The sequence below is a fragment of the Rhinoderma darwinii genome, chromosome 5 (genome assembly GCF_050947455.1).
Source record: "Rhinoderma darwinii isolate aRhiDar2 chromosome 5, aRhiDar2.hap1, whole genome shotgun sequence".
NCBI classification, from domain to species: Eukaryota; Metazoa; Chordata; class Amphibia; order Anura; family Rhinodermatidae; genus Rhinoderma; species Rhinoderma darwinii.
The window spans coordinates 54,305,849-54,323,156 of NC_134691.1; the positions used below are offsets into that span (position 1 = coordinate 54,305,849).

The following is a 17,308-nucleotide window of genomic DNA, read 5'->3' on the forward strand; positions in this document are numbered from 1 at the left end:
GGAAGATATCGTTACATAATAATTCAATTAGATCATTTACTTTAAATAAAGTATTTAAGTCCGTCATTTATGTATTGAATATGCATGTAATATATAATATTGAAAAAATGATAATATTAAAAATATATATTTTAGTATTTTTTAATAATTATAATTTTTTAATATTGTTAAAATGACCCTATCTATGCTGGAAACCAGACTAAAATAACTACATGCATCATTGTAGAACAAAGGGTGTTTTCTTTTTGTAATGTGTTAATGGAGAAAAACCGATGAAAGATTCCACAAGCATGTTTTAATTAGTGTCAGCATTAAAAATGTGGAAAATATATTATAGGCAGTGTCATATATCTAATCGGTTAATTCCGTACTAATGATATAGGCTGGTGATTGTAAAACTTTAGCTATTTTGCATTGCACGTAAAAAAAATGTAAAAGAAAAGTTTTAATTTTTAAATTTTAATTTTAAATTTTTAAAAGGTAATTTTTTTTATTTATACTCCGAGAGAGTTTCAAATCATTAGGTGCTGAGTCACGCTTAATTCTTACTCATAAGTTTGATTTACAGTATATGAGCAGTTATTTGTAATATTTATAGCATGTATTTTTGAAATGTTTTTAATCTGGAAACATCAGAATAAATATTTAGACGAATCCAAATAGGTTAATTAATGAAGATTTATATATAAACAGTGCTGTGAGAAATGATTTGCCCCCACCTGATTTCTTCTATTTTTGTTCATTTGTCACAGTTAAATGTTTCAGATGATATGACTAATTTTAATATAAGATAAAAACAACTTGAGTAAATACAAAATGCAGCTTTTAAATGATCATTCCATTTATTGAGGATAAAGAGGTGTTCAAAACCGTTATCACCCATGCCAAAAAGTAGATGCCAACCCAAAACCTACTAACTAGTTGTGCCACCCTGCCAGTTACAACTGCGAGTAAACGTTTGTGATGACTTGCACATAGTCTTTTACATCGCTGCGGAGGAATTTTGGCACATTCCTCTTCGCAATTTTTTTTAATTCGGCTGCATTCGAGGGCTTTTTAGCATGACCTGTCCGTTTAAGGTCCTGCCACAGCATCTCAATGGAATTCAAGTCAAGATTTGGACTCAGCCACTCCAAAACCTTAAATTTGTTTCTTTTGAGCCATTTAGTGGAGGACTTGCTTGTGCTTCAGATCATTGTCCTGCTGCATAACCCAACTGTGCTTAAAGGGAATGTGTCGCTAGAAATTATTTTTTTTTTTCAGTTAAACAATTAGTATTTAAGTGATTACACATTGTTTTAATTTTTTTAATTTTTTCACAAGTCAGGAAATATTATAAATTAGATTCTAATTTATAACATTTCCATGTGCTGGTCACTAGAGGGAGCAGTTCCCCAAATTGCAGCATGGTCAATGTGGTAAAGCAACCTCATTGCTTTATGCTGCAAATTTGGGGTAGACACACTCGCTCTAGTGTCCTCACACAATCCCCCCTCCCTTATTCTGGCTAGTGCCAGGAGAAGGAGGGGGTTTAATCTTCAAACCTCCTACACTGTGTGCCGCCATTTTCTGAGCGAATGCACAGTGTAGGAGGATTAGATACAGTGCTAGCAGACAGTATAACACTAACATACACGAACATAATACACACATCACATACACAAACATAACTTACCTGCTCCCGCTGCTGCCTCTGCTCCGCATGTGTCGTTCCCACACAGACGGCATACGCTGCAGTGAATGGAACGGCTCCCATTTGCATTTTCTATGGGGATGTATGTGCCATATTCCATCTACACATACAGACATGAAAAAAAAAAAAGCAGCACCCATAGAGAAGTAAAAATAAAAAAAAGCAAAAAGTAGAATACACGAACACAAATAAATAAATGTTATTTTTTTTATCATACTAAAAGCAATATGATAGAAAAAAAATAAAAAATTAATGACACCTTCCCTTTTAAGCTTAAGGTCATGAACTGACGGGCGGATATTCTACTTCAGGATTTTCTGATAGAGAGCAGAATTCATGGTTCCATCAATTGTAACAATATGTCCAGGTCCTACAGATGCTAAGCAACTCCAGAACATCATAGTTCCACCACCTTGGTATGATGTTCATATGGTGGAATCCAGTGTTAGCTTTACGCCAGATGTAACAAGCCCCATGTCTTACAAAAAGTTTCACCTTTGACTCATCAGTCCACAGAATATTATCCCAAAAGTCTTGGGAGTCATCTAGATGTTTTTTTTTGGCAAGTACAAGATGAGCCTTTGTGTTCTTTTTGGTCAGCAGTGGTTTGTGCCTTGCAACTCTTTTATGGATGCCCAGTGTCTTTCTTATTGCTGAATCATGTACATTGACCTTAACTGAGCCAAATGAGGCCTGCAGTTTTTTAGATGTTTTTTTGGGGTTCTTTTGTGACCTCCTAGATGAGACGTCAATCGGCTCTTGGTAAAAGTGTTTCCGGCCGCTCCTGGAAAGGTTCACCACTGATGCGAGTTTTCTCCATTTGTGGATAATGTCTCACACTGTGGTGTACTAGAGTCCCAGAGCATGACTTTATTTGGCATCTGTATTTGAATCTCTTGAGGTTGCGGCATTATGTTCGACTTTTTAAGACCTCCTAGACTGTTCACATTGTCAAATTCTATTTAAGTCATGTTTAGATTTAACAAGTCCGCCAGTAATCATGCCTGGGTGTGCCTATTGAACTTAAATGGGCACGGTCATTGCAACAAACTTTGCATAAATGAATAGTACAGGCGACTATGAGAAACTTTGTAATATATCTTATCAGAGTACGGCCTTATTTACAGGAACGTGTTAAATGTCCGTGTGATGGCCGTTGAAACAATGGCGTCACACGGACCTATATAATTCAATGTGGCCGTTCATGCGGCCATTGTTTCAACGGACCGTGTGAATGTTCCGTGAGAAAATAGGACATGTCCTATTTTTTTCTCCCTTTCCTCCATAGACTCTAATCTATGGGGGATGCGTGACATCGCGTCCCGCAGCGCAATGCACGGATTCACCTCGGACATGAAAAACTGCAGTTTTTCACATCCGAGATTTCACGTCCGAGATGCGCAACTCTCGTGTGAATCCGACCTTACAAGACAACTTTCTACTCTTATCTGGCTGGTTCTGTGCTCCCCCTCCCTCTGCTAAACTGACATTCACTCTAAAAAGTCAGACTGCAGCTCACATGTATAAGATTACACATGTCTATGGAAGCCTATGGAGAGGGGAGGGATAAGTGTGAGCAGGAGGTGCAGGAGATAAGAGCAGAACTACAGGCATGGGACCTTGCTGTCACAACCAAAGCACTTTATTCACATCAGTACAGGTCAGTACTTCTCTATATACGTCCTGCATGATCCTGGGGCTGTTTCTGCGTGACAGAGAAGGTTATGGAGCAAATTCTCCTCTTCTTACTGTGTGTAGTGTATGGCTGCCAGTCTCCACACCCAGCTCAGAGAGAAATGCAAAACTACAGATATAGCATGCAAAGGGGAAAAGTGCTAGAAATTGCAAAATCAAAGTTATATAATAGTCATAAATAGTGCTGCTCCTCCAGTACACACACATGGTAGCTTATCCTAAAAAGTCTAATGAAACGGCAGGTACCCTTTAAATGTCAATTGATTGGAAATCATTGTTTAAAAACAGCATTTTGTGTTTACTTGGGTTATCTTTGTCTAATATTAAAAGTTGTTTCATGATCTGAAACATTCACGTGTAACAAATATGCAAAAATATAAGAAATTGGGTAAAGGCAAATCCTTTTTCACAGCACTCTGTATGTATGTATGTGTGTGTGTATATATATATATATATATATATATATATATATATATATATATATATGTAGTGTCGTTACGCCATTCAAATAATATTTACCATAATTTGACAGAATCTGTGCTGGTCACTCATGTCATGTTGGTTACCCACTAAGCTTAACCAATAATGAATGACATCTCTATTTGTACTTAACTGAATTCTATCATCAGAAAATGACCTGTTGTAAGTTAAAACTTTTTTGTTGGTGGTTTTTCTTAATTTTCCATGTAACTATCTATATTTAAAAAAATTTAAAAAGCTGAAATCTTGCATTTTTCACACTGTCCACTGAGCTATCAATAGACTGACACTTCTTGTTTTGTCGAGGTCACTTTTCAGCATCTTATTGTCATCGCAGGCAGATTTACAATAAAAATGTAACTCTGTTATCAAAAATCTAGACACAAATAACACAGAATCACACCATTGTCAATAGGTGATGGACACAGCTCCCCTCCTCCTAACCCTTCGTGCACAGTGACCTCTGCAAGTCACAGAGCATGCCCACAACACTCTGCCATAAAAGTCAAAAGGTCATTTTCTGACTGAGTTCTCTTATGTCTATGTCTCTGCTGTGAAGCAGCTCATGCATGATGTCTGCTCATGTAAAGAAAACAGAAAAAAATATGTAATCAAAAAATAAAAACATATAATTAGGTATAGATTTTTAATTAGTAAGAAAGATAAGGTGATACATTCATTTTAATGGGTACCATAGAAAGACTTAGGGCTCAGTAATGCCCTTGATTTTATTTATGTGGTTAAAGATTACATACTATATACAGTATCTGTTTTATTTTTAGCCAAATTGTGTTATGTGCCTATGACTGTATTCAATTCATGAGCTGTATTTTCGCATTGTATATACTCATTTCATTTCCAAGTCGCCAGCATTTAAGGTGCACAGGTTATATATACTGTGTAATGACCCCTGCAGTGTAAGTACAGCTTATTTTAGTAAAGATGGATTATAGGGAAATTTAGGCATTTTCCAGCGTTAGCGATCACCATTTATAACGTACAAATCCTTTTACAGGAATCAAGTTCTTCTATCACACAGCCGCTTCTTCTACGGGAACATTTTCAGTTCTCAGCCTTTCTTTGTTGGCCTCAGCAGAACATGCATATTTACAGAAAATATTTTACTTGTCTTACAGAAGAAGCAGTAAACGAGGTGAAAAGACAAGCGATGACAGAACTGCAGAAAGCCGTGTCGGAGGCAGAAAGAAAAGCACACGAGATGATTACTACAGAAAGAGCAAAAATGGAAAGAACGGTTACAGAAGCAAAGAGGCAAGCTGCCGAGGATGCCCTCACCGTTATCAACCAACAAGAAGACTCAAGCGAGGTAAGACAAAAATAAAAGCATTTCAAAAGGGAGACTCCATCTTTAAGTGAATTGTGCACGGAAAGTTTGCATTTTAAGCACAGAATCCAGAAATAAGAAAATATAAATTCCAAAATGATTGTGTGGTCTCTTTTAAAGCAGATCCAGTGCAGAATAACTTTGTTTTAGATTGAATTATTATTAGAGAGAGATAGATAGATAGATAGATAGATAGATAGATAGATAGATAGATAGATAGATAGATAGATAGATAGATAGATAGATAGATAGATAGATAGATAGATAGATAGATAGATAGATAGATAGATATGAGATAGATATGAGATAGATAGATAGATAGATAGATAGATAGATAGATAGATAGATAGATAGATAGATAGATAGATAGATAGATATGAGATAGATAGATATGAGATAGATAGATATGAGATAGATAGATATGAGATAGATAGATATGAGATAGATGATAGATAGATAGATAGATAGATAGATAGATAGATAGATAGATAGATAGATAGATAGATAGATAGATAGATAGATAGATAGATAGATAGATAGATAGATAGATAGATAGATAGATAGATACTAAAAACATTATCTTTTTTTCAGTGAATTAAATATAAAATTATAGGTTGAAAAGCTAAAATGACAAAACTATGTGAAAGCAAAAAACTGGCACAGAGCTTCAGATTTAACATGTAACTGTGTCTTAATAGGCAAAGCTAGAATTTAATTTGTTGCAGACGTCTTTGAGGATGAAAGATCCTTGTGGGATCAGTAGATGCCCAGAGTTTCATTTTAATGCATAGCAGATGAGTTCCCAAAGACAAAAGGAATTGATTTGCAACATCTGAAAGTTTCTCAGGAAGGGAGTTAAAGGGAAGCAAACTTCTCCATGCAGGAATCAAATGAGACCGGTCCATAATTGGCTTGGCATCTTCATGTTAACAAGCCAGATATTGATGAACATATTTGTACACATTCAATTGAGTCTTTGTTCTGTAATCATAGTATGCCTTCCTTCTACAGTTACTTGTGAGAGAGGGACGGTATCAGATCATGTGTGTGTGTTTATGTGTGTGTGTGTGTGTGTGTGTGTGTGTGTCTGTGTGCAGGTGTGTGTATGTGTGTGTGTGTGTGTGTATGTGTGTGTGTTTGTGTGTGTGTGTGTGTGTGAATGTGTGTGTATGTGTGTGTGCATGTGTATGCATGTGCATGTGTGTGCGTGCGTGTATGTATGTGTATGTGTATGTGTATGTGTGTGTGTGTGTGTGTGTGTGTGTGTGTGTGTATCTGTTTACAACATGGAGCCAGGTATTTGTATGTAGTATTCTATATTGTCAAACTACTTTGTGGTCTGGTTCTACAATGTAGTAGATATCTCAGTACAGAAACCAGTTTCATAATAATAATAATATTATAAATAATAATAATAATAATAATAATAATAATAACAATCATAATAATATAAATAATTATAACATTTTTGAACCTTAACTTATTAAGAGCTACAGAGAGAATATCACATGGCAAATGTCAAAGCCTTTATCAAATAATGGCCCAAAGACCACTAATTATTGTAGGGATTTTGATTATACTTAGCTATTAAAGGGATTATCTTGTTCTGAACATCCACTTTCTAATACCTTATAAGGCAATTATTCCTAGAGGGCAATCCCCTGGTCTCCCCTTTTATCTGTAAGGCCTGGCACATCCAGGCATTACATGGGCAGCCCACCTTACATGGTTCCCACACAAAGTACATCTGATCGCTGGGGTCTAAGCTGCAGGAGATCTCCGCTTATTGTCGGGGACTCTTCTAAAAAAAAGTGAACAATTCCTTTAAACATTTCATCTTAAGTTATTTTATCGTATGTCATATGTTACTCTTCATATTCTGACAGTTTAATGCTTGAGTAAAATTGTTCGCCATTTTTATTGGATTTGATTACAAATAAGAACGGCTTCCTGTTTTATTATCCAGGATATTGAACTTCACCCTTTGGATAGAAACCCTGATTAGACTGATCATAGTTATTTCCAAGGTACAGTCCTTGGATTTATCTCCTTTAGGCTGAGGAAAGTGAAGCTCCTATGTTGTTTCTGTAGGCAAGCCAGCTTTATCCATGTAATTACCCATTATTATTGGTAATAGGGTAGAATTTAAGAACAACAGGCAATCACCTTAATAGGGGCTGATACTGTAGAAGAGCAAAGGTGACAAGCGGTAGATGGGGGGATTCATGATGGTGAATGTGGTCATAACTCCTTATAGCTCTTATATATGTAAGTGGCATAGACTGTAATAAAAAAAATTGTTTTCATGGCATCTTTTCTCTATAGGTTTAGATTATGCATCCATGATGCTATTGGGATTGTGGCCCAGGATCAGCCCGCATATTCTATATATATTTATTTTGGTATTTCATGTGCAGGGATTCTTTGATCCATGCTGCAATTTTGGTTTGTTTACTATTGTGATATTGCAGTCTATGGCAGAAGCGATCTAATGATCGCAGGTTCGAGCCCCCTAGGGGGGCTAATTAAAAGTTTAACAAATTGTAAAAAAAGTTTTTTAAAAAACCCAAAAAATGTAAAAATATAACATTTCAAATCACCCCCCTTTCCCTAGATCACATATATAAATAAACAATAATAAACATAAAGACATTAGGTATCCCCACATCCGTAAATGCCAAAACCATAAAAATATATTTATCCAATACGATGAACGTTGTAGCGGGAAAAAAGGTAAAAATGGCCGAATCACAGCTTTTTTGCCACTTCAACCCCACAAAAAAATTAATAAAAAGTGATCGAAATGGCCGACATTCCCCAAAATGGTATTAATACAAATGACATTTACACAGTTCTGTACTAAGAAATATAAAAAAGTTACGGGGTCACAATATGGTGATGCAAAAAATCTTTAATTTGTTTTTAAAAGTACTAAAAACATAACAAAAACTACTTAAATTTGGATTTTTCCGCGATCATACTGACCCACAGAATAAAGATAACGTGTCATTTTCACCGTACATTGAACACCATAAAAAAGGAACCCATAAGAAAATGGCGGAACTGCTGGGGTTTTTTCCAATTCCACACCATTCAGATTTTTTTTCCAGTTTCTCAGTAAATCGCACGTAATATTGAATAGTACCATTAGAAAATACAACTTGTCATATAAAAATTAACCCCTTATTTGGCTGTGTCAATGAAAAAAATAAAAGAGTTATGACTTTTTGAACGCGGGGAGCAAAAAACAAGAGCATAAAAACAAAAATTAATCTGGTCCTGAAAGGGTTAATATACAATGCTGAAGGCTACTGTAAGTCCCTTTGATCATTTACCGGACTGACCTGTATTCTGTTGTCAATGCCAGGAGGGCAGCCTCTGGCCCTTTAGTTTGATTTACGTAATCGATATATTCTGCAGATGCAAGTAGCAGAAATGGATTTGTCATTCTATTACATTTTTGTATCATTATATTACACTGAGTTAAGATTATTTATTAGGCTTAACAGATGGCACAAGGTTTGGAGATATCCCAATATGTTGTGAAAAATCCGAAACTTAGCCCTGATGTATTGACATATTCACCTTTTCTATGACTTTATGAGTTAAATGAGCTCAGAAATTAGATCCTTGCGTTAGCAATAGTAGTAGACATACAGTATTTGACTAGTAATAGTCCTCAAATACTTATTGGCATATGGAAATTACTGGGCGACTATCTGGTTACCGAGTTAAATGCAAAAGTTGTAATAATCAAAGCTCAATCAGTTTTGCACGTAAAATAAATAAATCTTAGTGCTATACAGGGTGAGCTTGATGTCTCTAGTAAAGTGCCAAACACTGGCCGTGCTGGCGGAGTGCAAAAGCAAGTATCTTCTGACCTCCCCTTTTTACCTTTAGTCCAGATTCAGATGGCCATTATATATCGGAGTTGAAGAAATTGTATTACAGTCACAAGACCGCGGGAGGTCCGGGCATTGCGGTCGTATTACAACCATCTGAAACTGAACTGAACTGAGCTAAGATTATCATAGAACTCTATAGTAATGTATGTTTGGTTCAGTAGAAACGCAGGAGGTCCGGGTCTTGAGGTTGTATTACAGCTGTCTGAAACCGGACTGAACCTAAATTAGATCACCATATAACCCTATAGTCATGTATGGTAGGTCCAGCTTTAGTAATAAAAGAACTAAATATTTTTCAGACATAGAGTGACCCTACGATACTGAACAAGTCAAATACATAATTTCATGTTTTATTACAATGTGTGCAAGATACAGTAGTAGTGGATATTTGACTCCCAGCGTATCGATAAATGCCTATTGTTTCATGCTTTAAAAGACTATATAGGAAAAATTGTGGCAAAAGTAAATATATCCTGAACCCATTTACTGCGTGTAGTAATAGGTTTTGACATCTCCAAATGTCGGCTAAGTTTAGACAATGTAAACCTGAAACCAGAAGGAGTGAATTAATAGCAGGTGATGCCAGACATCCAGTCTACAAGCTCAACGTTTAACTACCAAACAAAAAAAGAAAAAAAACATCTGTTTCTGTGTTTGGCCACTTTTTTCTTTGGATATTTTGAAGTGTTTTCAAAAGATGGGAACAATTTTAGAAATAAAAAAAAAAGTTCCAGCACATGCATTTGTAATTATCTGGTTGATTCTGTATACTTTATGCTTTTGAATGGAGCCACATCTGATTTTAATCTGATGGAGCCAGTAAGTATTGGACAGAGACCATATTTCCACATGGCAAACTTTCCAGTACCTACTAAAGCCTCATTCAGACCATTCCATAGTTTTACAGGCAGATATAGATGCTTTTACTCAACTATTTTTACTCAAAATTTTAATTGCTTTATTAAATAATATTGTTCTTACCAATTTAGTTTCTCACTATTTTATTCAATATAAATCCTTCCTACTCTCAAATGAATACAAGCGAATTGGTGGCTGCCTATCAACAGCGGGGAACACAGCTCGATCTTCATGTTCCTGTGGAGATTGAGCCGTGTCACTCAACGCAAGACAGAAGTACTGGTGGCATGTATTGATATGCAACAGGTGCACTTCCTCCCCATCACTTTATAGGGTGACCCTATAGTTGGGTAGAGGTTGGAGGGGGAAATCAAAAGTAGAGACATTGGGGTAGATTTTTTAAAAACTGGTGCAAGGAAGGTTAACTTAAAGTGGAGCAGTTTCCCATAGCAATCAAGAAGGAATCTGATTTGTTGCTCTGGACATCTACTAATTGAATATATATATAATGATAAGGGACTGATTTATCTAAAGCTGACCATACACTGGGAAGTAGTTTGGCCTAGTACAACAATCAGGATTGGTATGGGGAGATGATCACAAGCAGTCCCTACGTAGCTCTCATATCTCACCTCCGGAATTCCCTGCCTCATGTCATCCACCATTGTCCAACACTTTAAACGCGCCTGGAAGACTTACCCGTTCCGGCAACTATATTATCTGGCCTAGGTCTCCCTCAACTGTTGTTCTACCATTGTCTCCTCGGGACAAGCATAGAGCTTCTTACTCATCTCCCAACCTTTCCTTGTTCCTTGTAGAGAGTGTAAGCTCGTATGGATCTCTCTCCAAATGTATATAGTTCATATGGTATTGTATCATATGTCTTGCATCATTATATTTACATGCTACATTGTCTTGTGTACGTTCTTGTTGTAACGCATGGAATATGATAGTGCTATAAAAATAAATGATATTTATGCAATAGTTTTATACTTCCATTTCTCATAAGTGTCGAATCTTCTCACTGTGAATGGCCAACTTAACAGGATCAAATAATTGTAGGTGAAAATATGGGATGATCTCCTAAGAAGAGAACTTTTCCATGTTCAAAATTCCTGTGATACGACAAATGAGATGTAAATATTTTATTGATCATTTTTTCACATTTTATTTGAATGTCTTCTATCAAACTGATATTTCCATCTGGGTTTGCAAAGGTTCCTTTGATCGAAATCAAAGAGACTAGAATTAGAGCAGGTTCCTTTAAGTAAAATACATTGTTTGTTGCTCTGTTAAATCTGGTTCCACCTTTTATTTTAAGGCTCTTTTTATCAAAGCTTAGAAAACTTTTAAGTAAAGTTTGGCAGATGAAGGAAAGATGGAAAATATCAAATACATTTTATAGACTTGAAAAACATGTAGTAGCTTAAAGAGAAAAAAAACCTGAAATGTATTTTTGAAAGTCAGAACATGTCTTTGCTGGTAGCATCTTCTGTCATCTGCTGCAGAAAAACCGGAGCAGATTGTTTACATAGCATTTTGCAATTTCACTATAATAAGGCAAATTCAGTGGATTTGCACAAATGTCTCACCATGTGTTCAGAACATATTTCGTACTTTTTCCACCTGTGCTGGTAATTTACAGTTCGTTTAATGTTACTCTTTGAGGCAATGAACATAGTTAAACCATTAAATGTTCTTATGGAATTTTCTTATTTTTTTTTTCCCGTTATTTTGTAGAGTTGCTGGAACTGTGGACGGAAAGCAAGTGAAACCTGCAGTGGCTGTAATACTGCCCGGTATTGTGGATCATTCTGTCAGCACAAAGACTGGGAGAAACATCACCATATCTGTGGACAGACTGTTCAAGCTCAACAGCAAGGAGAGACTCCAGCAGTCAGCTCCTCTGTTACACCCAGCAGTGGTGCGGGAAGCCCTATTGACACTCCACCAGCAGCTACTCCGCGATCGACCACTCCAGGCACACCGTCCACCATAGAGACAGCTGCCCGTTAAAAAACAAAGACAAAAATTTGTTTGAAAACTTTACAGACTTAATGAAAACCAAGTCCTCATTCTCAGATGTTCAAAGATTTAAATGAAGTATCATATTTCATTGCTACAATAACAATGGACTACTTTTATCCTGCGGTTGTAGCGTAATAGTGAAGGCCAGTAACGGGTCACAATGACTTCTTATGGAAATCAAAGATATCTTTTTCTTTAGAAAACTGAAAGAGAGTACAGAATATAACACAATGCTAGATTTGACCTCCTCCCTGGTATTTTACAGTAGCTGGGATTTAAAACTAGATGACCTCATTAACAAATGCTTTACCAAACAGCAAACCAAGAGATTCCTAACTGCTGTTAAGAGCAAAAATTGCTCACCTGAAAAAAATAAAATCACATTGTTCTTTATAGTAACAAAGGGGGAACAAAAAAAGTCAAGATGAACCCCTCAAGGGCATAAGCGTTGAACACAGCAGTAGACATTTTAACAAGAAGATGAATGGCGTTCATGGGTTTACGAACTGAACTTTGAAGACCCGCTACAAAAACTTACAGATGTGCAGCAGATTGGAAGAAACCACAGATGTTCATCATTTTTTTTGTTTCTGAAATAAATACAGTAATATCCAGGTCAACACCATGAAAAATAAGTGGGAGATATGATAGATGTTATCATGCGAAGGCTATTTTCTTTTGATACGGAATGGTCTCATTCAATAGTTAAGTAGCAAGTTGGCAATCATGACACCAAGCAGTTGCCCCAAAAATAAACTTTTCGATGCTCAATCTCTTTTGCAAGGTTCCACAGAGACAATCGGGTCTAATCTAATATTTTTCTTTTTGTATTGAAAGCGACAAAATGTTAAAAAGAAATATGTATACACAGTGGCTTCAGCTCCAGCCCACTTTTAAACAGAAAATAATTTTCCATCCCATACTGTTTCACCTTAAAAGCTAGTAGTTCTCTCGGTGTTTCAAACACTCCTGTCCTGTGAGGTTCCCCAATGGTGTTTTTTCTTGTAAATGTGATGGACAAATGTGAAGATTCATCGTAGTTCTAATCATGCCCACATTTAACCTCTTTATTCTTAGCTGGTGAGAAACCCGTCTCTTTCTATGCTGCTTTTATATCTGTAAATGTAAGTGATAAATCTCTAGTAGTACAAACAGCCCTTTTTTTGTCTTTAACAAAGGAAAGAATTAACGCTATTTACCGGAGCTGCTAACTCACTCTGTTATAAGATTTTTTTCTGAAAACTAGCATGCTTCACGGAATGCTGACCTATTGGTGTTTTTGTAGGAGGGATGTACATAAATGTATTTTTGCACTGTCACAATGACTCCCTAGGCATGCATTTTTATTTTATTTTGGCAAACTCCTTTTTGAATATTCTAGGTCCACCTCACCATTCGATCTAACAGTAGCATAGAACCATAGTGGATTTTTGGTTTACCTACTCATTTTTTTATTTTGCCTTTTTTAAAAGATTCATGAATACAAATTTTTAATAAAAAAAACAAAACAAAAATAAAATATCACGTTAATGTTAAAGGGCAGTGCATGTGTATTGCTGTAAGACTATGTATTTCTGATTTTGAATATGATAATTAGATTTCCAAATGCTAAGGTGTAGATTGACGGCTTTAACTGCTGAATGTCAGGTCATACAGTATTAAACATAAAGGGAAGTCAGCCAAAGACTGATCTTAAGGACCAAAATGTAAGTTTCCTAAAGCACCAATACTATATTCCAAAAGATCAGCAGGTAAAACATGTCCAGTAAGGTATAGTGTGAATTCATTGATCTCTTTTTTTCTAATGTCCAGTGTTCAGACCAGATGTGTGGGTTAAATAAAGTAATAATAATAATGATGATAGCCCAAGTCAAGGAGGATCCATTACATCAGCCCATCTGAACCTCATCTCCCATGATATTAAGAAGTAAAAGTTAAAGGGAAGCATGCCTGCTTGATGGTCATGGGACATGTAGCTTTATTTTTATGGTATATACCTATCTCTTGTTTAGGGCCTGGCTCTGTGCTTTATGGTGAGTGTTGCAAATCATGTTTTTTGCTGTGTTGGACTATATACTCATGTTAGAGGTAACAGGTATATTACCTGAATAACATGATATGATACCGTAATGCAGTATTTCTACACTACTATTTATTGTTTTTGTTTATGTTGTTTGTCATATTTTTGGTTTGTTCTGTTGTCTAAAAGAGTATTGTACTGCATTCTGAATTGGGTCTAAAGAAGTCTCTAGGCAGTCTAGTGTATTAGGAGCCAAAGGATAAACATATAAGGAATGAAGCACATGACCAGGACCTTCAACAAGTGATTTCTTGCCATGGTGCTCCTAAACCCAATTCCATGGGGCTCCCAGATCCATTGACTCTCTCTGTGTATTATTGTTGTCTGTGTATGACACTGGACAGTCTTTACTATTGGAGCTCATGTCTGTTTAGTGTAAGAAGGAATGGGAAAATTGCAAAAATTCTGGTAATTTACATAAATCATATCATATGTCAATGAACATAAGCTGTTCACTAATGTGGCAGCTGTTTTTTGTTTTTTTCTGCGTAAAATATGGTTTAGTAACAATACGTCTCATTACTTTAATTCAGGGCACCCTGAGTGACATCAGATACTACTTCCCTCCTGCTAACTTTGAGCTCTCCTTCTTTCCTCTTCTTTCTTTCCTTCTATTTTGCTACAGTCTCCTCAGTAGCAAAAAGTTTCACTCTACCTCTGACAGCATGTATATTGCACCAGTAGCTATCAAAACTGGTCTAGTCAAACCAAATGGGCATAAAAACAGATACCAAAAGCAAAGCTCATACAGCTGCAAACCATATCACTTCTTGGTAACAAAGCAGACCTCATTATCTTAATAAAAAGAAAAAAATTACTTTCCTTTTTTGCTTGTCACTTATATGCAGGCTACGTGAGAGTATAATTTGTAGGTATAACACATTAAAAGTAAAAAAAAAAATGTTCTCTTCATTGGATATAACTAAATAGTGGTCGCTGATAGGCTTAGGGCACCCTCTTTCTAACTCTTGCCCCTCTACTTCTTCCTTCTGGTCTTTCTCTTTAACCCTGTCACATGACTCTGTGATAGGGCCGCCTATTTCTTGTTTTATTTTTGTTTCCTTTTTCTGTTTTTTTAAGCTTTAATTTGTGTAGGTGCATGTCTTGGGGTTTAAAAATACAAGGCTGGTTTACTAATGCAAAGCATGCCTAAGTCTGGAATACTTAAAGTTGGGGTGGGGTGGGTTAAGGTGACTCCATGTTGTCCGAATTCTTCAGAGGACAGTAAATCAAATTGGAGACTGTTGAAATGCAGATTTGAAGTACTTTTTCTAAATCATTTTTTTTTTTTGGGTTCTGCAACGTTATTGTGAAAAAAAAGTTGTTGTGCAATACTTAATTCAGACATGTACCACAAGTTAATGGTAGACTAACACTGGGGGAATGGGTGGGTAGACATCATGCTTTTGTCAGCATAATCTTGAGCTTTCAAGTCTACAATGTCTGAACTGTGGGTTCCTGTTTATTCTTTTCCTTTAGTTGGACTGTAATGTATGGTCTGTCAACCTGTGAATCTTTAAAGTATGATTCAGGTATTGTTGTATTCTTTACTGTGTAATAAAAACATGAAAAAATATGTATTAAACTCTTTCAATTGTTTGTGTTTATTATGCTCTAGATTTAGACGTACAGTAACTTGTTTGGGCCATTGGATGTCAAATGGGTTTTTCCATAATCAATATTTATCACCAATCCACAGGATAGGTGATAAATATCTGATCATTGGGGCTCCGACGGCTGGGACCCCCACCAATCACAAGAACAGGCTTACTGTACCGTTCCTGGAAGCCCCATAGGAATGGAGGGGTAGTGTGCATGCTCGGGCACTGCTCCATTCATTTCTATGTGACTGCCGAAGATAGTGCTCGGCAGCCCCATAGAAATGAATAGAGCAGTGGTCGAGCCCCACCGATCAGATATTTATCACTTATCCTTTGGATAGGTTATAAATAATGAATATGGAAAAACCCCTTTAATTGGGTACCTACGGTGAAGCATAGTACTAAAGGGGTTTCTCAGTATTAGCTGGACTAAGCTTGATGAAAATCTGTCCAAAGTCAATAGCACAAATTTATGGAACTCTATAGTTTGGCTATGGATGTTTTTTTCTAGTTTTTCTTCCCTGCAATGTACATAACAGCTATGACTAAGAACCACACACAGGTTTGAAATGCGTCAGCGGCAGAAGCGGATTGAAGGTACAATGGGCCCTGGGCACTTTTTCAAGTCTGCCCCCCCCCCTAAACTCTGAAGATAGAATTCTGAGGACACTGTACTGTAAATATTTGCAGATTTCTGTTTAGGTGGCCATAGATCTGGCACGGTTTTGAATTTGCTGTAAGCAGAATGAGCCATGCAGAAGAGAAAAAAGCAAAAATCTTTGAGAGCCTAAAGAGGTCAAGGGCTTTAACCCCTTAGTGACCAGCCTATTTTAAACCTTAATGACCAAGCTATTTTTTGCATTTTTCCATCGTCGCGTTCCAAGAGCTATAACTTTTTTTTTTATGCGTCGACATAGCTGTATAAGGTCTTGTTTTTTGCGAGACAAGTTGTATATTTTAATAGCACCATTTTGGGGTACATATAATTTATTGATTAACTTTTATTAACTTTTTTGGGGGGTAATGGAAAAAAAACCATAAATTTCGCCACACTTTTTTACTTCTTAGATTAACGCCGTTTACTGTGTGGTATAAATAACATAATACATTTATTTAGTTGGTCATTACGATTGTAGTGATACCAAATTTATATAGATTTTTTTATGTTTTACTACACAGTAAAAACACTTTTTTTTTCAAAATTATTTGTTTTTGTGTTGCCATGTTTGAAGAGCCATAATTGTTTTATTTTTATGCTGATGCAGCTGTATGAGGGCTTGTTTTTTGTGGGACGACTTCTAGTTTTTAATGGTACCATTTTGGAGTACATGCGACTTTTTCATCACTTTTTATCACAATTGTTTGAAGGCAGGATGAACAGAAAACAGCAATTCTGGTATTGTTTTTTATTTTATTTTGACACTGTTCACCGTGCGGGTTAAATAATGTAATCACTTTATAGGTGGGGTCATTACAGACGCGGCGATACCAAATATGTGTAATGTTTTAAAAAAATGTTTTGTTTTTTCATATTAAATTATTATATAAGGGAAGAAAATGGGTTTTTCATTTTTTTTATTTGGGATTTTTATAAATTTTGTATTAAACTTTATGATAACTTTA

The 17,308-nt window shown here is 36.1% G+C and overlaps 1 protein-coding gene across 7 annotated transcripts in view; it reads left to right on the forward strand.

The window, feature by feature from the left end:
- RUNX1T1 (RUNX1 partner transcriptional co-repressor 1) overlaps nt 1-15,674 on the forward strand; it is a 113,532-nt gene extending 97,858 nt beyond the window's left edge. For all 7 annotated transcript variants that reach the window (XM_075825986.1, XM_075825985.1, XM_075825989.1 and 4 more), the window contains exons 10-11: nt 5,005-5,195; nt 11,717-15,674. In XM_075825986.1, the coding sequence (XP_075682101.1) occupies nt 5,005-5,195; nt 11,717-11,992 (467 nt within the window). In that variant the 3' untranslated portion in view covers nt 11,993-15,674. The remainder of the gene's footprint in view (nt 1-5,004; nt 5,196-11,716) is intronic.
- Nucleotides 15,675-17,308: the final 1,634 nt, after the last annotated feature.